Genomic DNA, 14,238 nt, shown 5'->3' with positions numbered 1-14,238 from the left:
AACATTCTTACCTCCTTGTTTTCTAAGTCCCCAGTCAGGTCCTGCTTGAGCACCCTGGTTGGAATTTTGCTCTCTTTACATCTTGCAGGCCGCTGTACTCTTCCTGGCATTATCTTCATTTTAAGATTGCTGGAACTCACTGTGTTACTGGGCAAATCTTCAATCACCTTAACTAGAGGAGGAGGAGGCTGAAAGAGGAGAAGAGAGGCTCTGTGGATTTATGTATCTATTCTTGGAAAGTATGTGAGGTTTAATTTGTACAGTTAGTTTTTAATTTATACAGGCACTTTTTTATACAGTTAGTTTTTAGGTATAAAGTCTAAGCTAAAATGTCTAGGAATACTTTAGAATGCTTAGTGATGAATAAATCACTTACTAGTGAAGTCTTTTAAAGAATAAATGTATACGATTAACAGCAGTTAAGTAGAATTTATTCCCAAAAGGTGGCTCAAAATTTATGAAGGCAAACCACTTTGCACTTCCACAGTGAAGTCACTGCATGACGACACGCACAGAGGCATGGCTGGACGCATGGTCCAGGAGTGAAGTCACTGCATGACAACACGCACAGAGGCATGGCTGGACGCATGGTCCGGGAGTGAAGTCACTGCATGACGACACGCACAGAGGCATGGCTGGACGCATGGTCCGGGAGTGAAGTCACTGCATGACGACACGCACAGAGGCATGGCTGGACGCATGGTCCGGGAGTGAAGTCACTGCATGACGACACGCACAGAGGCATGGCTGGACGCATGGTCCGGGAGTGAAGTCACTGCATGACGACACGCACAGAGGCATGGCTGGACGCATGGTCTGGGAGTGAAGCACCGTCACAGCTCCAGTGCGGATCCTCTGAGGGAGCATGGGGTCCCTGCACTGTGTGAGGTCAAGGGCTATGGTCCACATAGCAAGGGCTGACAGTCCTTTCAGCATCAACTCAGGCAACACCACACACAACCCAAGAGCTCATTTTTAGGGGGCTACCAAACGGGAAAAATCTAACAGTCAGCTTACTTGAGCAGAAATTTCTCAGGAGAACATTTCCCTCATAAATGGCACTCCTTTTGAAATCAAAGGATCTTCCTTATTCAAAGGAAAGAGACAAACAAGGCCACGGGCTGAGTCCTGATGACAAGGTCACAAGGTCCAGTGCTCCCTTCTGGGACCTAATGCTTCATCTTAGCATGGGACCAAAATGATGTGACCAGGTTACGCCAGCCTTTAATATTGCCGAACTGCCATCCTTTACGTTTTAAAAATTATTTATGATTTAACTTTTATGTGCGTTAGTATTTTGCCTGCATGTATGTCGTGTAAAGGCATTGGATCCCTTGGAACTGGAGTTACACAGGAAGTTATGAGCTGCCATGCAGGTGCTGAGAATTGAATCTGGGTCCTCTGGAAGAGCAGCCAGTGCTCTTGACTGTTCTGCCTTCTCTCCGGCCCCTTATTTTTAATTTCAATCCATTCTTCCAAATTTTTGTCAAAGCCCCATACAGTTATTTCCCCTGCTGGGGCTTTTCCTTGGCTTTGAGCACAGTGTTTCCAAGGCTAGAGCCCCAGATGTCACTGGATTCAATGTCACCTCTGTAATGAATACATAAAAATTCACTGACGTCATTAGAACATCATCAAATGACGAGAAAACATAGTAAAAGTCAGAAGGAAGGGGCACAGATGCGCCGAGGTTTATACAGGAAGTGTGGCTAGATCTTTATGCAGCTGCAACAGCCAGAGACAGTGGACGGTGCCTGCCCTGAAGGTAAAAGGCAGGTGCGCTGGAGCTGGAGCCAGCTCGGTGTGCTCGGCACCAGCATGAGCACCAGGAGTCTGTGACTCACCCTGAGCATCACTCAGTCTCTTCCCATCTCCTTCAGCATTCTCTCAGTAGTACAAAGTCATACAGAAATGCTGAAGATGCTCAGCCAGAACATGGGATATAACTAACGGTTATTTAAAAACATTGTATACCTAATGTTCCGACAATATAAAAGTAGTAACTATGGCATCTACAGTGCATATTTTATGTAGATTATATACAAGAACAACAGATTATAATCCCATATTATAATAAATACAAATACACACACGCACAAATACATATAAGTCTTGTCATTTAATGTATATAATTTTATAGAATTATCGGAAGTACTGAGTTAGTATGTGATTGATAGATAAACAGAGAGAAGGTAGATGATAACTGATAAATAAGATAAACAGATGGTGGATAGATACATGATAGATAATGGTAGGTGACAGGTTGACAGTTGATAGGCTAATGAGGGGTGGATGGTAGATAATGTCTCTATCTAATATCTGGTTTCAAATGTAAGAAAATCTATGATTTAGCAGTAACTTGATTAGAAAAGAAAGAAAGAAAAAGAAAGAGAGAAAAAAAAATAAGGAAAAACCAGACACAGAGCCCCCAGGCTTGTAACCTAGATGATGAGAACAAAGAACAGAACAGAAAGGAAGAGATGAAATTAAAGGCCTCTTAGGAAAGTGGTCACAGGTGACACTGAATGGGTGGACACCAGGCTGAGAAGGAGCACGGCGAGAAGTCAGAGCTGGAGAAGCAGTTCCTAAAGAGCCAGGAAATATACCCAGGACAGGTGTGCCCCGATGACATAAGACGGTAGCAAATACTTCCTTGTTGGCAATACACTATCACAGCACAGAGAGGAGTCAGTTACTTGAAGACATACCTTATTTATTTCTTGTGTTAAAGCCTGAACTGAATATACATTCAGACTTCCATTTTCCATAATGGATGCTATGTACCGACCGTGTGGACTAATTACTGACGAGCTAATTCCTTCTTCAACAGTCCCAATTTCAAAGAGAAGTTTACAAGTCTGTATGTTGACAAACCGCATAATCCCATCTTGACTTAGCACACCAAGAACCTGAAGCGACAGAAACAATGGGGCTTAACATTTGAAAGCTAGAGCCTGAAAGGCTATATACATAGACCGAGGTATATATGTTATATTTATATGACGTAAATACATTTTAAAAGTAAAATATTCATTTTATATAATTTTTAAGAGGGCAGCTCAATTTCCAGCGTGCCATTACACATTTTAAAATCACCAATGATGGCTCATGTGGATGTGTCTTTAGGCCCAGCCATGTCTGACTGACTACACAATATGGAATGCACACTGGCAAACTATGGAAGGCCTTAGCTTCTCCAGGCAGGCTCCTCCTGAGACGCAGGGATCAGCCACTGACCCTCACCTCCACATTGGCTGTCAGATGCAGGAAAGAGACACATGCACTCTTGGTAAAACTCCCCACTCTCTGCCTATGTCCAGCCGTTCTAACTGATATTTGGAGAGTGGACTGAGATTATGGGTTGTATACTAGATTATGGTAGGAGAGTAGGTGGGAAGCCAGTCTTTGAAGGGAAAAAAATAAATGTGTTATATAATTTGAAAAATTAAAAACATATAATGAAACTTTAAATGAATAAACCCTCTCTCTTGCTGCCTGCAGGTTAGGGGCCAATGGCTGCAAGTATAACTTCATGTGGCCCTTGGACATTCTAATGTAGGGCTGTATTACATTAGGTTGTCTGGCAGTGTCCAGAGGAAAATGTGCTGTTTGAATGGCTGGCTGGCAGCGCATAGCTGTCCACGTGTGCAGCAGGCTGCCTTGAGGACAATTTGCAAGGACCATATGCCTTCATGAAACTATCTCAACTCTGGGATTTTTATCCTACAAATAGGATAGGAAAAAGGACATTTGTAAAAATTTCGTCATTTGCAAGGCATTATTCATAACAGAAAAGGACTAAGAATAGATTAAGTGCCCAGTAACAGAGGGCTAGTTTAAAGAGAAACATGAAATATAGAGCCATGAAAGAGGAAGACATTTTGTACTGATGATAATTTCAGAATCATTTCCAAATTCAGAAAAAAGGTGTAAGGTTGTATCTGCAGAGGAAACATATTATATGTAACAACAGTAGTTGTGGGAAGAAGTGAATACCCAGACAACAGGAGACAGGATGAGGCTTACCACCAACACCCACTTGTAAGTTTTACATTTCCAACTGTAAGTTTTACATTTCCAACTATAAGAACACATCAACAATTTAGAAATCTTAAATGAGACAGATACCGACATGCTTACATACTGCATGTGCGTGTATGTATGCAACCACATGAAACATGTTGAATTTAACTTTGAAATTCACTACGACTGTCAATATAAAAAAAGTTAAACAATTACTTGTCAGTAATATTAAATAAATAACACAAGATTTTGAATTCTTTTTTCAACTCTAGATTCTTCACAAAAATAAACTACCCAAAGTTTTAGATTCAAGTCAGCTGTGATGCTAGCTACGCTGAGAGCTGATGAAGATAGAGCTGGGATGGAGGAGAAGCAGGGAACCACGGGGCACCGGAGGGCACCTGTGTGGGTGGAAATGGCTACCATACACTGTGTAAGTGTGGGGACTTTTAAAGAATAAGGATTACTGCAGAAGAGAAGAAGTGTATGAACATCAGAGCCAACACAGGTCTGGAAGCAAGAGCTACTGCTACTCACCTGATTGGAACCGGCATCAAAGCTATCAGGCAGGAATTCCAGATGGCGAACAGCTCGTACCTTCGCAGGCATCTGAATGATTCTGAAGAGCCCTGTGGCCTCCAAGCACCACAAATGCAGGTGATTGGATTTGCCTCCAGCAGCCAAGATTCGGCCATCTCTACATTTAAAAAGCAAAACCCAACAGTGAGGGGGCGAGCCCAGCTGCCAGCCGGGCTGCTTCTGCTGCGGGGCTCCCTGCCAGGGGTGGGGGTGGGGGTTGGGGGTTGGTAAACTCCTCCAGCCACGCTGAGCCAGGGTGCCTCTGGCCACATGCAGTGATGGACTCTGGAGTTGTGGCTAACTGATGAGGCTACACGTGGCCAGTGGGCTGGGCAGGTCGGCTCAGGCTTACTGAAGAACTAGAAGTTTACCTACTGCCTTAAAGCACCAGCTTGAGTTTGGGATTGACTTGCTGAATGCATTATTAGGGGCTGAGGATCATGTATATTTTAAATATATTAAAAAAAAATGATTTATTAGCCAGGTGGTGGTGACACATGCCTTTAATCCTAGCACTTGGGAGGAAGAAACGGGCAGATCTCTGAGTTTAAGCCCAGCCTGGTCTACAGAGCAAGTTCCAGAAAAGCTAAAGCTATACTGAGAAACCCTGTCCCAAATACACACACACCCACATACCTTTTTTCTTAATTTGGAAATTATTCTGTAATCATTAGTAGTACAAAATGTCTTTCTCTTTCATGGCTTTATAATATTTCATACACACACACACACACACACACACACACACACACACACACACAATTTATATGTAAGTTTTGCCTGCATGTTTGTATGTGTACCATATGTAATCCTAGTGTCCTTGGAGGCCAGAAGAGGGCAGTGGATCCCCTGGACCTAGAGTTATGGGTGGGTTTGAAGCACCACGTGGCTGCTGGGAACCTGTGTCCTTTGAAGGAACAAAGCAAGCAAATCAATACATTTGATGTCAGCTAGTGAGAAACTCTGTACAGCTGTAAAAAGAGGTCACAGAAGCTGGAAAGGAGGACTTGCTCCCTGGGTGACATGTCTAGACCAACTCTAGGAAACATGGAGAAACTCCACATTTCCCAGTAACAGTACTGCGGAAGGAATATGATTCTTCTATAGGAGGAGAAAGAACCAGTCACGTGTGCCTGGAGCAGAGGGAAGGGAGCAGACGGAGAGAGGGAGGTCTGTGGCAGGTGACAGCCTAAGCTACAAGCAAGGCAGGGTATGAAATCTACTCTGAGTGTGCTGGGAAGTTCAGAGAGAGTGAAGGAGGAAGGTGCTGAGCCAGCGTGGCCATGTGCAGACACCAGTCAACTAGTTTGGCAGAGATACATTAGTGACTGAAGAGTCTGGAGTGGCCGAATTAGGTAAGAATTTATGCCAGTGAACAAAATACCATGCACAGTTCAATATACAGGGTAATAGAGTTGGTGAGATTTCCTAAGCTTTAAGGAGAGAGAGAGAGAGAGGGAGAGAGAGAGAGAGAGAGAGAGAGACACCAATCCACCTCCTAGTCTTTTCAACGGGAGTGGAAAGGTTTATAAAGAACAAGCAGCCCAATCCCGCCCCCACCCCCCCCCCCCCCCCCGCCCCCAGCACGTGGCACGTAGGGTTTCGAATCATCACTTCCCAGCACGGGCCACTCACTCTTTAGAGAAATAGCTGGCTACAGGCTCGGCACAATCTGTAGCACTTAGATCTGGAGCACTTAGCTACACTTCTGCTGGCAGTCTGTTTTTTGTTTTTTCAAGATTTATTTATTATTATTTGTAAGTACACTGTAGTTGTCTTCAGACATTCCAGAAGAGAGCATCAGATCTCATTATGGGTGGTTGTGAGCCACCTTGTGGTTGCTGGGATTTGAACTCAGGCTCTTGGGAAGAGCAGTCAGTGGTCTTGCCCGCTGAGCCATCTCTCCAGCCCCGAACACTTAGTTACAACAGACTAAGTGGTTGGAAAAAGAGAACAGCATAACTTGTTAAAACTCCTAACAACTGTGGCTTCAGATTTCCCAACTAAATCCTGGAGTTTGAAAAGATTATAGTTCAATGGCCATCTTTGAAAGATGCCAGTAAACTAACCTATTGCTTTGAAAACTGGTTTGAGAACAACAAAAAAGAGAAGCTCTAGGGAGGCTGAGGCAGGAGGATTGCCATGAGTTTGAGGTATGCCTGTGCTAGACTAAGATCCTATCTCAAAAACAAATACATATAAGCAGAACCCCAAAATAACAGCAAAAACAACTAAGGAAAAGGAGGGATGGAGGAGCAAGCACTATCTGTCCTTCCACTGTTTTCCATAAACTATGTCAAAGCAAGCAAAGCGCCAATGCAGATGCCTGCTTTTACAGTTTCTAACTCGTATGTGAACAGCTAGAGAATCAGAAGTCAAGGAACAACCAAAAAGGAAAAGTTAGTGAGGGACGTTCCAGAGCTAAAGCTCTTAAGAAGCCAAGCAAAAAATGCAGAGGTAGAACAGCTAGCAACCCAAGACAGACAACAGAACTGCCACGACACTACTGTTCTATCACGCACCATGCTGGGGTAGGTGGTGATTACAAATTCCACCCAGGTCCCAAGAGATAGAGGCCTACGCTGCTCCTGAGAGAAGCACGTGTGCACAGGTGCATGTGGAGGCTGGAAGACAATGGTGGGCTGTGATTCTTCGGGTCCCATCTCCCCTGTCTCTCTGTCTCTGTCTGTCTCTCAGCAGAGACTCTCTAGGGCCTACACACTCATTAACCAGCATCTTCCCAGTGGTGTGATTACAAGAATATGTTAGCACGCCCACCAACACACGAAATGAACATGGCTCTATTGACTGAACTCAAGCCTTCAAGTCCTTGCACACGTTTATTGATGAACTTATCAAGCCCGTCTACAGGAAACCAAGTTGAGACATACCACCAAGTGAGCTGTGTAAAGCCTGCTGTGTCCTGGTCAGAGCACAGAAGTCATTAGTTCAATGTACTGGACAGATGACTGACATCTCAGCAATGGCTGGCTAGATAATAATACTAAGGAGCACTTGTTAATTTGTAAAAATTTGATAATAATAGTGTGGTTATGTTCTTCAAAAGTAGCTCTTAACTTTCAGAAATATACTCTGGAATATTTACCAATAAAACAATCAGTAGTCAGAGACAGAAACAGGACCGGAACTAGCTGACAACTGCTACAGCTGCGAGTCCTTAGGAGTTCCTGTGTGTCTCCACTTTTCTGTAGACTTAAAAGTTTGCACAATAAAGTAAAACAAAGCCAAAGTCTGCAGATCACCTCTAAAGCGAAAGAAAATTTTTTCTCAAAATACTGAATGGAAATTCTGTTTCTAAACAGAAACTAAACTCCTTAAAAATGCTCATTGCTGAGCCGGGCGTGGTGGCGCACGCCTTTTGATCCCAGCACTTGGGAGACAGAGGCAGGTGGATTTCTGAGTTCTAGGCCAGCCTGGTCTACAAAGTGAGCTCCAGGGCTACACAGAGAAACCCTGTCTCGAGAAACCAAAAAAAAAAAAAAAAAAAAAAAAAAAGCTCATTACCTGGTCACAGCAAACACTTTGTATAAGATGTTAGAGCCCTCAGGTGGACCTGGCAATTGGTATTTGCAAAACAGAGTATCACATTCCCAGGCGAAGATGGAGTTGTCTTTAAAACAGCTGAGGATGGTGTTACTTAATGGTAGAAAGAAAACCTAGGGACAGAGAAGGTTGGTTACCTTTCAGCACATGGTCCTCTTAAATTTAAAATTATACACAATCATTGTATCTCCTTTTTTTTCCATTTTTTATTAGGTATTTAGCTCATTTACATTTCCAATGCTATACCAAAAGTCCCCCATACCCACCCACCCCCAATCCCCTACCCACCCACTCCCAGATATAAGATACAATTTCCTAAACACATGAAACTCAAGAAAAATGAAGACTGAAGTGTGGACACTTTGCCCCTCCTTAGAAATGGGAACAAAACACCCTTGGAAGGAGTTACAGAGACAAAGTTTGGAGCTGAGACGAAAGGATGGTCAATGTAGAGACTTCCATATCCAGGGATCCACCCCATAATCAGCATTCAAACGCTGACACCATTGCATACACTAGCAAGATTTTATCGAAAGGACCCAGATGTAGCTGTCTCTTGTGAGACTATGCCGGGGCCTAGCAAACACAGAAGTGGATGCTCACAGTCAGCTAATGGATGGATCACAGGGCTCCCAATGGAGGAGCTAGAGAAAGTAGCCAAGGAGCTAAAGGGATCTGCAACTCTATAGGCGGAAAAACATTATGAACTAACCAGTACCCCGGAGCTCTTGACTCTAGCTGCATATGTATCAAAAGATGGCCTAGTCGGCCATCACTGGAAAGAGAGGCCCATTGGACACGCAAACTTTATGTATCTCCTTTTTAAACTTACCTCCTAAACTAGAGAAAAATATGTTTTAATACTAATATTTTAAAAGCTAAAATAAACAAATAGTAAACCCTTTCAAGTAAAAAATTATTGGCTACGATGAGGAAGTACACAAAATTCTAAGTAATAATATAAAATCTGTCACCTTATATTTAAAAATTCAGACGAAACAGATCCCTTTGTATCATGTTTTATAACTGATGAGCATATTTATATACATATACAATCACACATATATTTATGGACTATGCAGTCATCCGCCTATTATCCCGCTGATGTAAGGAAGATGAAACATTTGCACTGTAAGCGTGTTGTAGAGCTGTAGCACAACTCACTACTCAAATGTTTAGTTGTGTTAAGTGTAACACAGTGATGCCCAGGACCTAACACAGTAATAATGACTGGCTCTAGTTACACATCTTCCCTACTTCTCATCATTACTTCAGATTATAATTGCCCACTTTTTTAAGTATGCTGACTCTCACTGGCAACAGCTTCAGCCACCTCATGCTCATTTGTTTCATAACTACACTAGGAAGCCCCACAGGGTAACCCACCGGCTCCATGTAAATTCTAAGTATGTTCATGTGTTATTCAACAATGCATCTATCAAAACACACTCCAGAACATTCAGGGATCACAACTCTATAGTTATATGATACTTTAAAATACTATTAACAGTGCTAAACACTACCTGTTAAACCTAGGGAGAGGCCCTGTCACACTTGACTGTAAATGGGATAAGGCAACATTATCCAAAGCCTTGATTGAAAGCCTTCCTCCTGAACTAGCCAGCTCATTCATAAGTGTAAGTCCTCTGAGGCTGGGCAGTGGTGGTGCACACCGTTAATCCCAGCACTCAGAGGCAGACACAACAGGTGGATATCTGAGTTTGAGGCCAGCCTGGTCTACAGGGTAAGTTCCAGGATAGCCAGGGCTACACAGTGAAATTGTCTGAAAACAAAACAAGAGTGAGTCCCGTGGGAATACTTGAAAAAGTGAAGCTAAATGTAAATAGTATGTATACAAGTAAAATCAAAGTGTACATCAAACCACATTTTATTAGAGATTTAACGGAGAACTATGGGTGAAATTCACTGATAGCAAGGCTGAAAATAGCATCTTTTATTACTTTTTTGTTATATAAGCTTTAATCAGTGTTTCCTTTTGAATATGGAATTTGTGCCAGAGCCCGGGATGTGGTTGTGGCTCAGCAGTAGAGTGATCTTGTAGCAGACGTCCTTAGTTCTACCTTAGCATCTCAAAAAAAAAAAAAAAAAAAAACCCAAAATGCTGAAACTAATCACTGGTGGCCTCAGTATAACTCTCTCAATCTATCTGAACAAATATAGATAGATAGATAGATAGATAGATAGATAGATAGATAGATAGATAGAAAGATAGATAGATAGATAGATAGATAGATAGATAGAAAGATAGATAGATAGATAGATAGATAGATAGATAGATAGATAGATAGATAGATAGATATGGGTAAGGCATATGAAAACACTAGTTAAAATTATCCAGTCAAGGTCATTGATAAGCCACAATGAAAGGCTAACCAAAGTACATAAGATGTAAGCCACCAACAAAGAGGCAGCGCCCAGCTCTCACTGTGGACCTTCTGGTGTAACTCACTGTGTGAGATTTGTAACACGGAGTTACAGAAGGAATCTGCAATGAACAGATTACAAGCCATAATGAATGTATTAAGACACTTTCAAAACTGGTGTCAAAAAGTGACTTCAGAAAATTCTTATTTTAATTAGCAGTCTTTTTTTTTTCTTTCAGAAAAGTAATAAAGTTTATTCCTACTGGGAGAAGCAAAGGCTTAAAAGTTAATGAGCATCAACTGCTATTTTAGGTGAATAGCTGTGATAAGATTATTGGCTGCATGATTATTCATTACCAGATTTGTGATTTTAATTGCTAGATTTTAATGATTGTAAAATTGTTCCTAATGAAACATGTCATTATTATTTAGATAATGTCATCTCCTGACAACATTAAGTACTTAGAAAAAAACTTGAAAAAAATTTACAAAATGCAGGGGTGGTGGGAGGAGGGCACTGAGTTCCAGGGGCCAGACTTGTTACCTGTGGAATAAGAGAAATCTAAGCTTCCTGGATTTGCCATTTTCTGTTGCTATGACAAAATGTTGTTGGCTGAGTAATTTGTAAAGAAACAGTGTATTTAGTTCCCAGTTCTGGAGAGCTGAGAGCAGGGTGGTGCCTGTGTCTGCTTGGCTCCAGTTAGAGTCTGGCTACATCACCACAGAGCGTCACAGTGGCAGAGGGAGCGATCCCGCGGCTACGCCGGAAGCCAGAGACTCCAAGCCAAGGCTTTCTTGCCTTTTCTCTAATTTCATCATCTTTCCCTCTTCCCTTCTTTTCTCAGGGTTCCTCAGAACATTTAACCCTCTGAGGGTAGAACAATTTAAAGTTCTGCCTCACAGCCACACGGTCACACCTGGGACACATTGCCAGGACAGGCACCTTCGGGAGCAAGCACACCGGACTCAGTATTTCCTGGTCAGTTGGGGGAGGTATAACAGCTCTTACCATGCGCAACACTCTTGTGTGTGAAAAACTAAAATAAGACGAAAGGTAGAGATGGCGGCACACCCCAGAGGCCCAGCTCACAGAGGCTGAGGCAGGAGAGTAAGTTCAGAACAGCCTGGGGCAAAAATGAGAGCTCACATCACTACAAAAGCAAAACCAGAACAACAACAAAACTCGAGGCTGGGGACAGTGAGAAAGTGAGGGTCGGGTGCAGAATTTCACAGACACACAAGGAGTGCCCACTGTGTATAGGCCGACAAGCAAGAACCTTCATTATGGGACATTTTCTGACAGAGATCACAAAGTTTTTTCACAGACAGATGAACAAAAGTCATGGAAAATACAAGGATATACTCCTTAAGTCCTAACTGAGAAATGAAAATCCTACCACTCAGCGTTACAAGAACCAAGAGTTCCTAGTTTGAAGAGGTAGGACTGGTTAACCTCTTGTTATTTAAGTGGAACCTTTACTAACGACACAGCAGACTCTCAAAGAAACTTTGCGTCTTTCACTATATAGTTAATTGCATACTGGCACTTTAAGTCTGAAACAGTGTCCCATTCTGCTCTTCTGTGACAGGTCTCAGCTACATCACAACGAGGTGCTATGCACTGCTTTGCAGTGCGACAGGTCTGGATTCACACCAGAACCATTCTATAAGCTACTTGATGACCTGACACTGGGCGAGTTACTTGACGACTCTGGAGCTCAGGGTGTCCCTTTGGAAAGCAGTGTGCCTTTTAGAATTAAGATGAGAATAGCTATGAGGACAGTGCTGGTGGAGCACGCTCTATAACCTCAGCACTGGGACCCCACCGCAAGCTCTAGAGCAGTGACAGCTGTGGTCAGATTCTGCTGGAGAAAGGGAGACAGGAGGGAAGGGGGTGAGTTAGGGGCATGCAAGGCGAGGCTCTCAACAACTGCCTTCTATCACTCCCCAGTTTTGGTTTTTAAGATTTTAAGATGAGGGTCTCCCTAAGTTGCCCGGGCTGGCTTTGAACTGGCTCTGTGGGTAAAGGCGCCTGCCACCAAGCCTTACCACCTGAGTTCAGTCCCTGGGACCCATATGGTGGAAAAAAAACTGACTCCTGAAAATTGTTCTCTGACCTCCACATACATGCTTGTGTATGTGCACACACACATGCAATAAATGAATAATGCACAAACTATTTTTAAAATATAGCATTATATTTAAAAAGAAGTCCTCCCGCCTCAGCCTCTAGAGCATCTGCGAGTACAGGGTACATCGCTGTGCCTGGCTGATGATAGCATTGCTTCTATACTACACACACATGCAGTGCAAAGAAGCTGGAGTGACACTCAGTCCCTCAAAGGCACTTCAAGAGGCCAGCGGCACAGTCCCTCGGCAGAGCACCAGCCTTACACATGGCCCTGGGTTCATTTCCCACCCCATCGCCCCTCCCAAAAAGAACCAACGACACCAAGAACAACAAAAGTCACTTTGAAATCCAAGTGAAATCCACAGTCACTGCTCTGGACGTCACAGGAGTGGAGACGCTTCAGTTAGCATCCTTACCCACTTGAAAAGGCTCTGTAATGTGATACATACTCTGACAGGCAGACCCAGCCAGCCGCATCCTGCCATACATTTGTGCTTTAGGTTTCGGCCAGCTCAGTTCAGAGTAGGCTGCCAGGTAAGCAAGGTTGGGTCATAAGCTGCCATAAACTGAGTTAACTCCTTCTGAGTCTTAATGTTAGTAAAGAATTATATGCCTACAGCTGAAGAAAAATATTATTACTATTTTATTTTTAGAACACATTTTAAAGAACACATCTAGAGACTCAGAGCACAGTTGGTAGGGAGTTTGCCTACCAAGTATGAAGCCGTGGGTTCAAACTCCAACATGGCATACATAAACTGGGCATGGTGGCACATGCCTGTAAGGCTCAGCACACAGGAGACAGAGACAGGAAAATCAGAAAATCAAGGCCATCATAGTGAGTTCAAGGTCAGCCCGGGCTATATTAACTTGTCTCACACAGATAGAAAGATTAGGTAGGTAGGTAGGTGGGTGGGTGGATAGGTGGATAGGTAGGTAGGTGGGTGGGTGGATAGGTGGATAGGTAGGTAGGTAGGTGGGTGGGTGGGTGGATGGATGGATGGATGGATGACAGGTGACAATTTTCCTAAGCACTACATAGGTGCCTTGCATGCATTATCTGAAGTCCTGAAGTCACTGCTGAGATAGGTGCTGCTACTGTTTTTCTCTTCCACTGGGTACAGTACCTTGTGGCGAAGATCACCAGGAATCTACTAAAGCCTTTAGATGAACTTCTTGCTTATAAGAATCAGAGGACGGGGGTGGGGGCGTGGGGGTGGGGGCTGGCGAGATAGCTCAGTGGGTAAGAGCACTGACTGCTCTTCTGAAGGTCCTAAGTTCAAATCCCAGCAACTACATGGTGGCTCACAACCACCCATAATGAGATCTGACACCCTTTTCTGGTGTGCCTGAAGAACTTATTTATAATAATAAATAAATCTTTGAACCGGAGCAAGCAGGGATAAATCTTTGGGCTTGAGCAAGGGGGTTGACTGGAGTGAGCAGAGGCCCTAAAATTCAATTTCCAGTACTCACATGAAGGATCACAACAGGGTACTCATATACATAAAATAAATAAAATACATCTTAAAAATAAAAAAGAATCAGAGGACAGTG

The 14,238-nt window shown here is 43.2% G+C and overlaps 1 protein-coding gene across 9 annotated transcripts in view; it reads right to left on the bottom strand.

Moving 5' to 3' along the window:
* Tbc1d31 (TBC1 domain family, member 31) overlaps positions 1-14,238 on the bottom strand; it is a 58,384-nt gene that overhangs the window by 29,258 nt on the left and 14,888 nt on the right. For all 9 annotated transcript variants that reach the window (XM_006520700.3, XM_006520698.3, XM_006520699.3 and 6 more), the window contains 4 exons: positions 8,128-8,279; positions 4,561-4,720; positions 2,709-2,909; positions 12-188 (listed from right to left, as the gene is read on the bottom strand). In XM_006520700.3, the coding sequence (XP_006520763.1) occupies positions 12-188; positions 2,709-2,909; positions 4,561-4,720; positions 8,128-8,279 (690 nt within the window). The remainder of the gene's footprint in view (positions 1-11; positions 189-2,708; positions 2,910-4,560; positions 4,721-8,127; positions 8,280-14,238) is intronic.

This window comes from Mus musculus, chromosome 15 (genome assembly GCF_000001635.26).
Source record: "Mus musculus strain C57BL/6J chromosome 15, GRCm38.p6 C57BL/6J".
Classification (NCBI taxonomy): domain Eukaryota; kingdom Metazoa; phylum Chordata; class Mammalia; order Rodentia; family Muridae; genus Mus; species Mus musculus.
The sequence above is the reverse complement of the archived record's forward strand: the minus strand, read 5'-3'. Positions and strand labels throughout refer to the sequence as shown.